Here is a 16,319-nt window from a genome sequence, read left to right as displayed (position 1 = left end):
CCCATTTTTGTGGAGAAGAAGGAGAAGCACAATTCAGATGCTATCATCGAACCATTGGATAAGAAAGTGCTAAATTGTGCCAGAGAAAAATTTGGGGACAACATTGTTTTCACTCCGTGGTATTGCACCACTAAGACCCAAGCCTTCCTGAGAAACAACTTTCAAGACTTTTGGTACATCAACATGTGGCCTTCCTCCTCTCTTGAAGCGACCCCCTAGGACTACTCTATCTAGGCGTGTCTGGAGGATAGTTGTTTGCTACTCCTCACTAGAGTGTCCAGTCTCTAGAGGCTTTAATTAAGAAGAAACGGGCCCATCTCGAGTCTAACTACATAGTCAAGGTCTGAAAGGGATTTAGGCTTTGTATTGAGTAAGTTTTTACAACGGAGGGATCACATATTGAGTAAAAGCTGTGCCGAGCACTATTTTTAGATGATTTTGAAAAAAATAAATGTCCTCACAAAACCCCTCATTTAAATTTTACCCCTGAAAAATTGAAAATAATAAAATGTTGATTTAAAAAATTGTGTAGAAATTCTATGACAATGATAGTCTAGGAGTACTTAAGTTAATATGATTGACTTATACTAGATGATTTTGGGCCTCCTTTCTGTTTACTTTTGGAGGAAAGGGTGCGTGATACAATAAAGTTAACGTGTTTTGTATTTCGATTGGTCAAAGGGAAAAGAAGAAAAAAAAAATTGTGTAAAAGTAAATGTCATTAATATTATTTTATTGATATTCACATTCACACTTTTAGATACATGTGTTGACGATCTTTTTATATTAACTTGTAAAGATCCATAAAGTAGTATTAATCAAATCTCTCCACAGTTATGCTACAATTAAATACAGGCTGTGACAACACAATCTCCTTTTCCCAAAAGGCAATCAAACAAGTTCTATAAATTAGAAAAGTTTTATTTTCGTTTCATAATGGTAGTACACATTTAAAGTTTGTTTAACGCGGCCTACAAAATCATATCAGATGGTGATATGACCCATTGTCCGTACATGGAATAAACTGATTTTTGTTATGTTTTTGTTTAACAATTTGTTGAGGTTTTATATGGATAGTTAAAACATACAAAAGATGCAATATTTAATTAAGAACATGTCTTATTTCATAATTGTGGATAATTAAATAGTAAGTTTTTTGGCAATTACGAAAAATTCGTAAAAATGTTGAGTTTTCAAAAATAAATCCGTCCCAATTACCGGATTTGAACAAACTACGCCAATTTAGGATCCTTGCATAGCCCTGATCTGACTTAAGCTCTCTAGCGTTACTATCTGTAAAGTGGTGAGCGTTCAATGAATTTTGTAAATGTCAAATCATGGGAATGAATAGAAAAAATCTTTTTTTTTTCTTGTATATGCGAAATTGAAACTCCTTCGGTTTTGTTTGTTGCTCGCTCATGATGATGAAATGACTAAATGATTAGTATAGTTTGTTTATGTAAAAAGACGACAGAAATAGAACATCAAAAAATAATCACTAAATCTTTTCATAGTAATGAGAAAATAAACATAAATTAACAGTCCATGTATTGCTGTTCTACCCTGTATACCATATATATTTATTATCATGAATTTAGAACGTGAATATATATTGATAGAGAGTGGAAGTATGATAATTTGCTTTTATGTATTTTTTCTCTGTTCTGACGATTTTCATAGGCTACTTGGTTATAGAAATCGTACCTCAACGGAACCCCTAAATACAAGGCATTTGGAGTAGATCATTAGCTTCCCTCAAAACCCACCCAGGACTGGATCCGTGACCTTCCAAAAGTTTGAATATTTGAAGGATTCTGCTTAAAAAGTAGTTTTCCTTCCTGTTTTGCTAACACTCGCGATCATCACTCTTTGTTTTTCCTTTTTGAATGTGTACTCTTAAATTGGGATAAAGATACATAAAAGGAAAGAGGAAACAAGATGGTTGAAATAAAAAATAAACAAAAACTATGCCTATAAGTTATGTTCAGGATTCACGTAACCTCGATCCAAAAATATAGAATATAAAATACCTTTTGTAGTTTTGTTTTAAACTAAATCTTATAATTTTTTAGAACATACTTATTATTCAAATACTGTGAACTAGGGTTTTAATTTATAGTTTATGTTTCGAGTGAAATCTAAAGGAAAACCATGTCCATGTCCAATCAGGAAACAAAGAGGATCGAAATTGCAGCCCTCCTCCGAGCGGGAGTGCATTAAGGAACAGGTTAGGGCTTCGTTGAAGACAATTTATAACGTTTCCAAGCGCATGGAGGCTGGGGGTGATATCATGCATTCCCCTGGGGCTGGCAGGAAGCCCACTGTCTCAACAAGGCAAGTAAAGGAGAGTTCAAGAGGACTCCAAATAGGTCCATTGCCGACATGGCCAGAAAGATGGGAACGTCGAGATCAACTGTTTCAAGGGTATTGAAAAGGGCTGGAGAAAGTCCCTGAGGCGTACTAAACGCCCTCTGCTAACTGAACGTCAGCGAGAAGTCAGACTTGAGCGTGCCAAGAAAATCTTGACTGATATCAAGAGCTCATCTGGACGCATCATCATTTTTTCAGATGAGAAAACTTTTACGGTCGATCCTGTTTTCAACAGGCAAAATGACCGTGTTGTGAGCTTTGGAGATGTGCAAGATAAGCACCGCTATGTGGCATCAACAAAGCACCCTGCTTCGGTGATGATGTTGGGCTTCGTGATCTCCAACGGGAAGGCCGTGAAGCCGGTATGGTTCCCCACTGCCTACAGATTAACAGCGGAGAATTATGTGAAGATTTTGGCGTCCAAGGTCCTTCCGTGGATCAAATCCGTAGTCGGCAACTCTCCTTGGGGTTTTCAACAAGATGGAGCACCCGCCCACGCTTCCAAGAAAGCTCAGGAGTAGCTCAAGGACAACATGAAATTTTGGCCAAGGACTACTGGCCCCCTCAGAGCCCAGATCTGAACCCACTAGACTTCTCTATCTAGGCGCACGTGGAGACCAAGCCCTGCAAAAAACGACACAAGAACATAAATGCCTTAAAGGTTGCTGTCAACAAGGCCTATGCCTCCATGGACGCCGATTACATCCAGCAAGTCTGTGGAGCTTCAGACGTCACCTGACCAGTGTCATTGAGTCAAATGGTGGCTACATTGATTAAATTTGATCACAAACTATTTTATTATTCTAAAAATGTATGAATAAATTGTTTCTCAAGTCATTCGAAATGTCGTTATTGTCTGCGATATGTTCTGAACAAAAATCGGTAAATAGTTCTGCACGGCCTGGTAATAGAAAATAGTGAGCTTCATAGGATTCGTTGACTTTTAAAATTTCTACTCATCCTTATATCTTTAAATTCATGATTTAACTCCATCTTTTTGCAGACCATTTTGGAGATCTGTTATTTAATAATTCAATTAAGTCTTCAATGCAAAATATTCTTTCCTAATTTTTAAAAGATTTAGAAGTCATTCCAAAGTAGTGAATATGTGTTTTCATTTGATCTGCAATCATCCAATTCTGAGAAAATTGAATTTAAATGCTGAAAAACTACCGTATTTTAAGAGTTTTATTGGAAAATAAATAAGGTCTGGGGTTCCCATTCTTTTTGCATTTAGGATTCATTTGAATTATAAATAATAAGGGTTTTATTTACAATTTGTTCTAGAAAGTCTGCTGCAAAATTGATATGATTTTTTTTTAAATAAATTTATTATAGGTATAATTAAATAAATATAAATTATTATTGAATAAAGAAAACAAAAAAAATCGACTGAATTTGAAACAAGTTATGGATGCCTTGTATATTAAAAATTGCAATAAAAAAATAATTATTATTCTTTTTTGTAAAGTTATTGAATGTTTGTTTTTTAAAGACAGGGGAAAATATTATGAAGTTACTTTAGCATGCACATGAACTCCTTTCTTCGTCAACAGAGTTAGTTGGTCGAATTTGTTCCAGGAAATGATCGTACCAACTGCTCGGCAAGACACACAGATTTGGACTAATCACACAACCAATCATTGTCTGTGGCATCACTACTGTTATAATTTTCAATTTGATGTATCGTACCGACTGCTTGGTAAGAAAGACAGATTTGGACAAAATACACAACCACTCATACACTATGACGTCAATATTAAAGAGTGTGGTGGAAGTCAATCATCAGACGCACACGTGTTATGGTATAATCTTGTATTTTTATTAACTTTGATTAACACCAAGTCTTTACTGTGCAATTATTTTCCAGGAAAATCATGGGATGAAAAGTTATGCTTGTTTAAATGTGGAAAATAGGACATACAGAGACATATTTTTACGGATTGTGTGGAAAAAATAGATTTTAAAAGGCTTGGAACAATGATTTTATGGAGTTTAAATTTGCAGAACAAGTCGTGAACTTTTCTTTTCGTACCCACTGAAGGAGAGCGAAAGGCGGCTATCGGCAAAAATATTTTTAGTCAAATTATAAAAATTATTTTGCCCTGTAAAATGGATGGACGGATAAACCTCTTAGATATACTGGAGAGCTGTCGTATGTGTTACTTGTTGCAAATAAACTATTTTAACGAAAAACTTTGCATTTTAATGGACATGCTAATATTACAAAAAGATTTGAAAAAAGAAAAAGAAAATGGCATTCCTGTCCTTTTGGAAACGGAGTGTAAGAACTGCATAGCTAATTACTTTAGTTATTTATGAAAAATATGAAATAGCCATGAGGTATCAAGTCACCGGAGGGAATTGACAGCTGGCATCAAAATACATACGGTATTTTCTGTTAACAAGGTAACCCCGTGAATAAATACGAATAATTATTTTGTAAATATAAGAGATTTAATAAGCAAATTTGACTCATTCTCAACGATTCTTACACTGACAAATTAAATACACAATTAATACATTTAAAAGAAATATTTTGATAACAGAATGTATGTATAATAAACTAACAATATTATAGGCAATATGTGGCCTGTCAACACAAAAGCAAGCTTGAATGATTTTTCTCAAAAATGACTGTGGATTCCAAATTTGAATTGATTCACAACAAATTATCCTCAATTTCTATCAAATAATTATGCTTATTAATCCTTGTGTATGTCTTTAATTGCACTTAAAGTAACCAAAATTGATCAGTACAATAAAGAATGAAATATTGACATATTTTATAGTTGAAATGGGTCATATTGGGGCCGTTATACGTTTCATAAATCAAATAAAAGTTTCTGGGTATCTTAACTTATACCATAAATTTGAATACAAAGCCTATAATTGACTCAAATATGCAAATGAAAATTGGGCTGTATGTATATATGAAATTTTTAAAAAAAATTGGGATTTTCTGTTTTTTATTTATTTACGTTCAAACTTATTTTTATGATGATGCACCTCATATGTACGCTCAGAATAAATCATCTAACTAAATGCAAAACCAAAGAAGAGATGATTCTTCCAAAACTATTATTTTTATTTTTTTCGTAAAAGACAAATAAGAACATTTTGAATAAATAAAAGATTTCTAAAAGAAAGGTGGAGAGAATGAAGAATTGAACCGGTGATTGGTACTGATGGCCGATACAAGGCTGAAAGGATGATTAATCTGTAGTCCTTATAAATAAATAGTACATAACATATTTATGTACTATTTATTTCAACGAGTCTTGACTCTTCCTTCTTTCATCAACAAAAGTTTGAGAGTGTACTTTGAGAACAAGACTGACGACAGCAATGATCCGACACACCTGTGCTTCTCTTAACGATCTAAAATGACAAAAAAAGTACTAAATAGAGTCAAGTATTCAAAATAGAGCCACCTAGTATTTGACAGGTTCTTACATATACATATATTTTTAACATAAAGTTATTGAAAATGCTCTTTAATCCCTCAAACATTTTCGAATCTATTAAAACTTATTATATCATTGATCTGTAATCAATCTAGTGATGTGTGGGTTGGCGTATTTTGGAGCCTGCCTTCTTTTGAGTTATATAAACCGGCCTGATCCGACCATCAACATTTTATTAACAAATGACCTTAAAAGTCCAGGGCTTCACACAAAGATGGCCCTATTTTTGTTTTTGTTTTTTATTCAACTCAGTTAGTACAAACCTTGAAAAGACAGCTGTCATATTTTCCTGACAATTTCTTCTCTTTAGCTTATGAGTTATTCTACTGGGTGTGACACAACTTTTGCTATTTCCAAAAATAATTTTGGAAATTTGTTAATGTCCTATCACCTAGACGTAAACCCAGGACTTTTGAGTCCCCGTCTTAATATGACTACTATTAAAAATTTGACTAAAACACCCAATATACGCTACTTATTAAACTCCTTTTGGGAAAATTCGCCTTGGAAGATTGCCTTGGACGAAAATTGACAGTTAGGAAAATTAGCCAGGAGAAAATTGTCCGTTTTTTCTTCAAACTTCAGAATGAATAAAAAGACAGAGTTAAAAAATAGTTACAAGCCCTCGGATTGCACGTGGTGGTACCCCTGGCTTCTTAAAAACCTCTAAAAACTACTAATACATCCAAGGAACCCCTCTTCTTTGTTTGTATGTGATGCTTTCGATCCGGTTTTTAATTTTCCCACACTGCCCACGGAACCCTAGTCAACCTGGGGGTTTGAAATAGTTTATTTTGTTAGAGGGGTTACTTGGATGTATTGGCGGTGGTTTTTAACAATATCACACCGCCCTCGGGTAAATTTGAGGTCGGAGTGTATTCAGTCATATTTTAAGAGGCCCTAAATTATATTAGTCACACTTGAAGGTACTTGCTTGAGGGATGGAACAAACAACTATGTTTAGATATTTGTCATAAATAATACTAGTTAATTGTGTTATTGTTCATCATGAAGTTTGTACAAAATACTGGCAAAAAAAATTGAGTAAATATCTATAAATCTATTTTATGAAAGATATTAGAAGCTGATTTACGAAATTCCACATAAACCATAATACTCATGATTAAGGATGTCATTTTTGTAATAAAAAAAAACTGACTGCTAGGAAAAGGCGGGAGAGATAATTAGGGTTTACTCAATTAAGACCCTTTTTAATATCAGCTACCTTTTATATGATTTAAATTAAAAAAAGCACACACAACAACCGTTTTTCCTTTTCTAATTTCTAAGCTTAGTTTTTTCATTACAAAAATGACAACCTTACTCATAATTAAATTACCTCTTAATTTTTTGTGTAGGACGTAACTTTTTTTACATTGAGCTTTCTATCATCTCACAATTTATGCATCAAAAAAAGAAATGACCACCCATCTGAATCGTTACTTTCAATGTTAGTTCCCAAAAAAATAGATTCTCAAATCAAATTCAAGACTAACTTATCTATGTTTGAAAAAATGTGTGTGCTATATAAGCAGGAGAAAGGGTGGACCTACTTTTGTTTTTTACCTATTGTGTGAGACTATAGAGCCTTGGAGTGTAAACACTGTTTTTTTAGATTAAAAAAATATTATATTAAAATTTGGAAAAGGTCTAACTACTAATTGATGAAAGGGCTGATTTTTGTTAGAACTGTGGGTTGAAAATGCAAGGCCCGACCCGAACTGTCATCTAAAAAGGACTAAATTACACCCAACATGTGTCACTTACTCTCTGTAGTTGTAAGGAATGTAGAGCATTCATAACTGTGCCCTGATTGAGCTGTTGTCCTTGAGTTGAAACATAGGCATGATAATTGTTGACTGCCTCAATGAACTCTTCTATAAAAAAATTAAATAAAAATTAGCAACTATGTTGGTTTGTAATATAGGAACTTACCAGGAGATGATCTTTTATACCTATGCTTTTGGAGACAAGCAAGGCGAATCGCATAGACGAGCTGTCGTCCACAAAGTCGAATCTGATTATTTTTTTTATCATCAGATGAATTATTTCCCTATATATGAATATTATGTTAGTTATGGCGAATATTGGTGTTAAGACTCGGTCCAAGACAAAAAAGAATCATTTCGATCTTTGGTGATTTTATTAGATCAATTTCAGTCTAGACCGCAAGTTCATGCCATAGACTGCAATTAAATCATTTTCAAATAGTGGATCGATTTTTTCGATCTGAATATTTCGACAGATTTATTTCTGTCACAATCTATGGACAGATTTTCTGCTATTTTATGTTAATTAAAGAGAATATGAGTGTTAGGACTCGGTACATTACCAAATTTATTTTCGGGTACGGTCTTAGGCGATTTTTTAAATTGATTTGGACCAATATTTCGCTCCAAGCTACGATCTCAGACCGTAGACAGAAATTTAATTCTTTTCAAATCGTGGAGCAATTTCTTCGGTCTCAATATATAGACCGATTTTTTGCGGTCAGAATTTTGACAACATAAAAAGTTCACCTATCAAATCGGTTTAGACAGATTTTTAAATGAGATCAAACATCTTAAAGGACCGATTAAGTTCATTCCATTAGAAATTAGAAGGGCCTTAAAGCGGTCTAGGATCTTCAGACCGAAACTCAACACTAGTGACTATGTAAGGTATTGAAAAATAACTGCATTTTACCTCAATAGAGTTAGCTGGACTGCTTTTATTATCTGAAAGTGGAGATCCAAGGACCAAGATCAAGTTTAAGACCAATAGACTTATGATGAATAGAGCATCCGTATTGATCATGCTATAAAAAAAACAAAGACATATATATAGTGATATATTTATTGTAGATACATACAGATAATTGGGGAATGCATGGATGGATATAGAAAATAAATAACACATTTTCCAAAAACTGTAAAAACAAGTCTATATATATAAGTATTGAGAAACAACAAGCATATACTTGGGGGGGGCTATACAAATAATATGTGATGTTCGATATGACATATTTGTGGTGATGACATGGATGAAGAAAAAGTCCATAGTTAAAAATACACTGATATGATATACAAAATAATTCTTGTCATAAGCATCCAGCTTTGTTATAATTTATAAAATGTTTCGCTTGAGTTTTTGATTTTAGATCCACAAAGTTTCAATTTAATTGAAGCAAATGAATTGAAAATTTGGATGTCGAAGCAAAGGATCTGCTTTAATAAAAATGTTGAATATTCCTACAAGGACATCCTGAGGGCCTCAAAGCCAGCCAGATATTAATTTGGAAAATACATGCAAGGATTCATAGGCTGACCAAGGCTATCAGAGAGAACATCTTTGGGTCAAAGGACTTTTGGGCTCCTTCCTCGCCAGACTGCAATCCCTTTGATTTTTCTGTGTCGTCTTGTATCATTCATAAGACCAATCAGATTGGTCTCTGGCCGCGACAGAGGCATCTTGAAAGTATATCCTGGAAGAAACAGCGCGTCCTAGCAAAACTTCATGAGGTTCAGGGCTATTGTTTGGACAAAAGGCGGCCATATTGAATAAAACTTTAATATATTTTTGAATTAATATTCCTAATTAAATGTTAATACAAAAAAATATTCTCAAATGTCAGCTATATAGGATTTATACCATTGTTTCCATGTTTCACCAATTATGCGGAACACTGTAGGTAGGAAAGCCTCCGATATCAATCCTCCTTTCTACTCTGAGTCCCAAAAGGACTTACGCATAAAACTCTGCAACATATTTTCGTCTTTTGGCACTTTATACCTTCGTGTTTTCTCTTGAAGAATAAAAAAAATGATGACAGTTTTTAAAAATAAAAAACACCTTTTCATGTAGAACTAACAAAAGCAATTTTCATATATGTGTATGTATGGACAAAAGACATAAAGGACTTAGGAAATACACATGTATATAAGTGCCTCAACACTAACGCTTATTTCAATTAAATAGACTTCCTACTTGTGGAGAAACAAGGGATTTTGTTGTAACATATGCATAAAATACTAGCAGTTCCATCCGGCATTGCTATGAGTTATCTACACGCTAAATGTATAGACAACTTGAAAAATTTCACTCCTTGTATACTTAGGAATAATTATTCCCAAATATAAATTCTAAAAAGTTTCAAAATTACAAAGATCTATAGTAAAGTACATATTTTTAAACAATATTTCTAGTACATCCGTCTTGCATTTAAATATAACTAAGCATCCAACCTATAGCTGACCAGGGAAGTCTGAAGGATTGAATTTTTTTGAGGAGGGAGGGGCTTGGTTTTTGAAATATTTTGTTTGAAATTTTTTTTTTTTTAAATCCAAAAATTACAATTTATTGAAAAAAAATTGAAAAATTAAATATTTCCGGAATTTTTGTTTTTCCCAACATTTTTATTAACATAAAAAAGAATTTTTTTGGAAAAAAAATTCTAAAATTAAATTTCAAATGTAAATTTTTTTGGAAAAAATTTCAAATCTTCAATTTTTGGTAGAAAAAATTTCAAAAATCCATAGCTATTTATAGGCAAATAATTTTTTTTTTTTTTTTTTTTTTAAAGTGAAAAATTTAATTAAATTTGCAAGGAAGAATCAAAATTTTCTAAATTTATTTTGGGGGGGGCGACACCCCTCCAGCCATCCCGCTGCTGACCATGAATTTGAATTTCTTTCAACCTGACGTGCTGAGCTCTACACACACTCGTTACTACATTCTTATATTTTACATTAAATAGTTACACAATATAAAGATATTAGACACACACTCAAATATATAGACATTGATAGAGAAACAGACAAATTTCGAATTAGTTCGGTCCGACAAAAACTGTAAACCATCTCACACCGATCTAGGATTTCCAAACCGAAACCCAACACTAGTGTTTAGTTAAAGAACAGCCGGTGAGCGTTATAGAGACCTAAGTACTCTCTGGCTCATCAAATCATATTAAACAAAAAATATCAAGTTGCTAATAATATTCTTTCAGTCTTGAGAGGAGAACATGTAAGTAGTGCTCTCACAGTCCTTATTTAATTGTTCCAGTCCAGCTTTAGGACCTGTCCTATCAGTAGATTAGACCAGTCCTTTAGACCGTCGATCCTTCTGACTGTCAGAACTAAAACTGATAAAAAAGAAAAGAAATAAAGTATCAGTTTTAGGACGTATATGCAAGACTCAACTGGACCGGACATAGACTGAACTGGATAGGACTGCAGTCTTCAGTCCCAAATAAGGATCGACACAACACTAAATTTAAGTATTGAGTAGCTAGGTTTGACTGTGATCTTGACACAGAAAGTAACCCTGAAGATTTATTGAGGATTTACTTTCTATACTTTAAAGCAAAAAAATTTATTTTAGCTGACTCCTAATTACTCCGGGCCATTCCGGGTAATACAGCTAGTTGTTTATCAGTATAGAGTAATCATTTGAGCGTGAAAAACAAAGAGTCTAACTAAGGGTTAGGATTTAGGGAGAGTTGAATTATTACTGATCTACACACACCCCTTCACATCCTTCTACACTTCCTGTTCATGCAGGGGGAATAATAAATGAGAAGGATTGTGTCGTCATCATAAGTCTCCTCAAAGTCCATGACTACGAAGAAAAGTGAATGTTTCTTCAAGTAATGAAATTAGCATCTAATAAACATTGGGAGTTACAGGATCGATATCATAGAGAGAGGGCCTGAACTTGAAGCAAATACTGATAATATGTAGATATACAAAAAACATTTGGAAAAAGTCATTGCATATTTCTCAAGGACAGCACATTCCTCTGAAAAAACATATCTAGAAATTGATGCAAAAAATAGATATATATATATATTGAAAAAATTACTTTTCAACATCAATTAATTTGGCCTTGGCTAGAATGTGTTAATATTGATGTTATTTCGAATTGCAAAAATTGTATAATAGACACACATACAAAATATACAATTTTGTGTAAAGAAAGGAACTTGGTAAAAATATGAGATGAGTCACGTCGTTACCTTGATTTCTTTACTCAACCTCACAACCAAAAAGAAATGGAGAGAAAGTAGACTCAAAATCAGTGGGTAGTATTAAGCCAATTCTGCCCAACGATGAAATTATTATTCAATCATTGTTCTGAATTATTCATCAATTAACAAGAGCTAACTCTAATTCAGCCAATTAGTGTTCCGAACATTGTTCATGAGGAAAGAAACAGAAATATCGACAGCTGACAACAATACATGAAATGGGAGTAAGATCATAATTTAAGTTTCAATTTATCATAAGCCCTTATTTAATTATCTAATCGGGGATTTTAATTAACAACTACATTTCATTTTGATCTGTTAAAATCACTATGTAATTATGTATTTCCGAATGATATACAGGTTAGATCTTATCTAGTAGTAATCATTAAAAAAACTCAATTTTTCATGAGTAAAGTTTAAACGAGAGGTTTGGGGAGCACATTTTTTAACAAAATCATCTAAAAATAGTGGTCGACACAAATTTTATTCAATATGTGAGCCTCATAATTGCCTCAATACGACGCTTAAATCCCTTGCAGAGGCTATGTAGTCAGACTTGAACTTGGTATATTCCTTCTTGATTAAAGGCCCTAGAGACTGGACACTCTATTGAGGAGTAGCAGACACGCCTAGATAGAGTAGTTCAAGGGGTTCGCTTCAAGAGAGGAGGAAGGTCACATGTTGATGTACCAAAAGTCTCCGTCCTGATTGAAAACAATGTTGTACCCCAACTTTTCTCTGATACAATTTAGCACCATCATAACCAGAATTTCGATGTAAGCATCTGTATTGAACTGTTCCTTCCTCTCCACAAAAGTGGGAGGGTAGACTCCATAACACCCTAAACCATGGTTCCGGCTGGATGTTTTGTTCTAGAGACATCTCTCACAGAAGCTGAGACATTCTCTGGGTTTCGATTGTGATGTAGAGGTTGTTCTGCTTATTCACGATGGCATCAACAGTGAAAAAGTTTTCCTCGGAAAAGAGGAAAACTTTCCCCGAAATTTTTTGGCTTGAGAAAGTTTTGGAATCTTCTTTGTTCTTTCAAACCGTCTCAGTTCAGAGATAAGACGTCTTGTTGCCCTCCTCTGTGATTTTGGACCAATGTCATTCCGGATTGAAAATAATAAAATGTGTACCACTGGATAATCACAGCGGGCCTTTGAACTTTATAATCTGTCACCGAATATCAATTTGTAATTTTATTCTAAAAAGTCTAAAATTACATTGTAATTTTGTTGTTGAATATTAATTGTTTTTAACAATTCACAAATTTTATTTTAGATCCTTAATTATTTAAATGGTTAGTACTAGTTGCGACTTGAATAAGCAAATTGGTTCAAATTCCAATTACGCTCTTTTAAAATCCATTATTTAATTACAATTTTGGTAATTTTAATAACCAACTACTAATTGATAATTTCATTTCATCTATTAAAATTACTCGGTTAATATGAATTTATGAGTAATAGAACTTTGGGCATTTGAACTTTATAATGTGCCACCGAATACTTATATCCTTGTAATTTGTATTAAAATAGTCAAACATCACACTATAAATATATCGATCCTCCGTAAAATATTCAATTTTTGCATTATTCTCAACCCCAGTGATGTAAATCATTTATCTCATTTTTTGATTTCTACCTCTGCACAACGTTTAAATGGTGCCTGGTACTTTTGCCTTAAACACCTTTGGCCTTATAACTATTTTTCTTCAAGGATATTTCGCGTTAATATATAAATAAATTAAGTTTATAGGTCGTTATTCTTAATTTTTTTGTTGAAATTGATTTTCCCTTAGGATTTTTTAAATCAAATTTACAATATTTATTAGTGTCAAAGGCTTTAAATGTTTGTTTTCTGTTGTAATAATGATTGAATTATACTTTTTATTATTCTTGTTCGTCAGTCTATGAGTCTTTTCTAATATAAATAATCCATTAGATCACATGATCCGTAAAAGTGATTACCTATTCGAATTGTTGCCATGTTTATTTATTTTGTTTTTCTAATTAAACTGATTTTTGGTATTTCATTTAAGATTATACCATCTTTATTGCAATCTAATCAAGGATTATAGTTATAAAACCAAGTAAAAAAAGAAAATAATCGAAGATATAAGTAAATTATTGGCATACGTTAACTTTTTTCTGAATTTTTATTTACGTACGTCTCTGGTTCGAATGCATTACATAGTGAAGTTTTGTTGGTATATGGATTGGAATTTTGGGGCATGACTCCATCATTTTTCAACAGAAAACAATTTCAATTTTAACCAAAAATAACTAAAACGACGTATAAATCTCATTTATTAAGGCAGAATATGCTGAGGTAAATGGGCTTTACGGCTAGTCTTGTGGCAGTCCTTCTTTTAGGGCCAGTCCCATCTTCGGACTGATATGTAGAGCAGAACTGGACCAGAAAGAAACGGAACTGGATGGAACTCCAGTCTACAGTGTTAAATAAGGACAGATACAAAGATACCTAAGGCAAAATGTCCTCAGGGAAAATTATATATGTATATATGTTACTAGTCAAAGTACATTTCATTATTCATTCACGGATAAACTTACATTTCCCAATTTTTTTCTCGTTTTTTGACATTCGCTGGAACAATTCATATAAATGGATGTAGTATAGACGACTCTTTTCTTTCTCTCTTTCTTTGAAATCCTTTGATTTCCCAGTCGCACAACCACCACACCAATAACAATTTGCAGCAAATAAATCAGAGAGTAACACAGACGGCACTTTGATGATCACTACTTAATGACACTGCATACAATTGTAGGGCCTTTGAGCTCTGTATTTTTCCACCAAGGAAAGGATTTATTTGTTTGTCTTATTACTGGTAGAGAGTGTGTTTGGACTTCTTCAAAATGAGTGGTTGCAGGTTCAAATGGTTTTATTCATATGACTAAAAGGGTTGATTTGATGATGGAGGAGAGAGTTGTTGGTTCATCTTAGAGGGTCTACAGCGGCCATTCATATTATTATGTACATGGTACATAGTATCTATTGTATTGTCAGCTGCTGCTTCACCTCCCGCGAACTGCTACTCCTTCCTCGCCGAAGCAGAAAAATCGACTACTGAGTTGATGAAGAGTTTGCGCGATACATCAGTAGTCTAACGAATTACACTACTGTGAAGGATGGAATAAAAAGAGAAAAATAATTATTATGTACAACAGAATTTAATTTAATACACACACGATGTTAGTAAGAGGTTTGAACAGTATCGTGTTCCTTAGTTTGTATAACTCGGCATGAACTTTTGAAGAACGGGAGTTTGGAGTAGTCTTTTAGAATCAATAATATTCATAAATGTTTTTTGTTGCCTCACCCCCCCTCTCTCTCTCTCTCTAGACTTAGTATTTCCCTATTTATCGTACAAAAAGTGACATGACTTGTATTTACAAGACAACAACGGATCCACTCCTTCTTTCTCTCCCTCTATTAACACATAATCTCAATATTTTTCCTTGTTATATAAAATTGTCATTCACTTGAGTGTCTCTCAATCCACACATCTCACTCAAAAAAAACAAAAAAACAACACGAGGAACAACGTTGTCTGAGTCCCTGACATAGAGGATTGCATCAGAATTGAGCTTATGAATATCAGGTATTTGATGTATCGACATAAAAATAATCTTGAACCCCAATCAAGAAAAGGAAAAATCCCAATAATGACTTCACATTCCAGGTCCATTGAAGTCTAATCACTTACTAATTCCATGATTAATGAAGGCTGAGTGATTGAAATTAATTGATGTTTCGATATATTAAAGAATGAACAATTTTTTACACAACAAAAAAAAACACCTGAGCTCTCAGGGGCGAGGAACATAGGTATATATATATCCTTTTTTGGTGGGGTAGGCTTGGTTGTTTTTTTTTAAATCAAAAAATTAAGGAAAAAAGTTTGAAAAATTATATTTTTCTGTGACGAAAGATGAAAAATTAATTTTTTTCAAAAAAAATTTCAAATACTCAATGTTTTTTGATAAAAAATTTCAAATGTTGAATTTTTCGATAAAAATTTCAAAAATTCACAGCTACTTATAAAAGAATAATTTTTTTGAAAAATAAATTTCAATAATCTAGAGTTGTTCCCAAAAAATTTAATTTTTTGAAAAAAATTTCTAAAATTTAATTTTAAATATAATTTTTTGGAGAAAAATTTCAAAAATCCATCGTTATTCACAAAAAAAAATAAGTTTTTTAGAAAAAAAAATCAAAAATCTAGAATTTTGCAGGAAAAGCTAAAATATTTTGGAGAAAAATTTCAAATATTAAACTTTTCGGAGAAAAATTTCAAAAATTCTGAGCTATTGAAAGTTAATTAATTTTTTTGGAAAACAATTTAATTACTGGTCCCACAGTGGACCCGAAGGAGTTAAAAAAACAGCCCAAGCCAATCCCCTCAATTTCATGAGGGGCCATGCTTGGGGTTTTTACCAGAGCCTTGT

The 16,319-nt window shown here is 33.0% G+C and overlaps 1 protein-coding gene across 2 annotated transcripts; it reads right to left on the bottom strand.

Moving 5' to 3' along the window:
- Nucleotides 1-4,805: 4,805 nt before the first annotated feature.
- On the bottom strand, nt 4,806-15,199 carry Ilp5 (Insulin-like peptide 5). Of its 2 annotated transcripts, XM_071886854.1 has the most exons (6): nt 15,058-15,199; nt 14,421-14,990; nt 8,523-8,634; nt 7,773-7,890; nt 7,605-7,714; nt 4,806-5,751 (listed from the first exon to the last, which is right to left on the bottom strand). In XM_071886854.1, the coding sequence occupies exons 3-6, from the start codon at nt 8,631-8,633 to the stop codon at nt 5,671-5,673; spliced, it is 420 nt and encodes a 139-aa protein (XP_071742955.1). In that variant the 5' UTR covers nt 8,634; nt 14,421-14,990; nt 15,058-15,199; the 3' UTR covers nt 4,806-5,670. The 2 variants fall into 2 exon arrangements, with proteins under 2 accessions (XP_071742955.1, XP_040564441.1); XM_040708507.2 differs by lacking the exons at nt 14,421-14,990; nt 15,058-15,199 and adding an exon at nt 9,468-9,605.
- Between the last annotated feature and the right edge of the window lie 1,120 nt (nt 15,200-16,319).

This window comes from Lepeophtheirus salmonis, chromosome 3 (assembly GCF_016086655.4).
Source record: "Lepeophtheirus salmonis chromosome 3, UVic_Lsal_1.4, whole genome shotgun sequence".
In the NCBI taxonomy this organism is placed as follows: domain Eukaryota; kingdom Metazoa; phylum Arthropoda; class Copepoda; order Siphonostomatoida; family Caligidae; genus Lepeophtheirus; species Lepeophtheirus salmonis.
The sequence above is the reverse complement of the archived record's forward strand: the minus strand, read 5'-3'. Positions and strand labels throughout refer to the sequence as shown.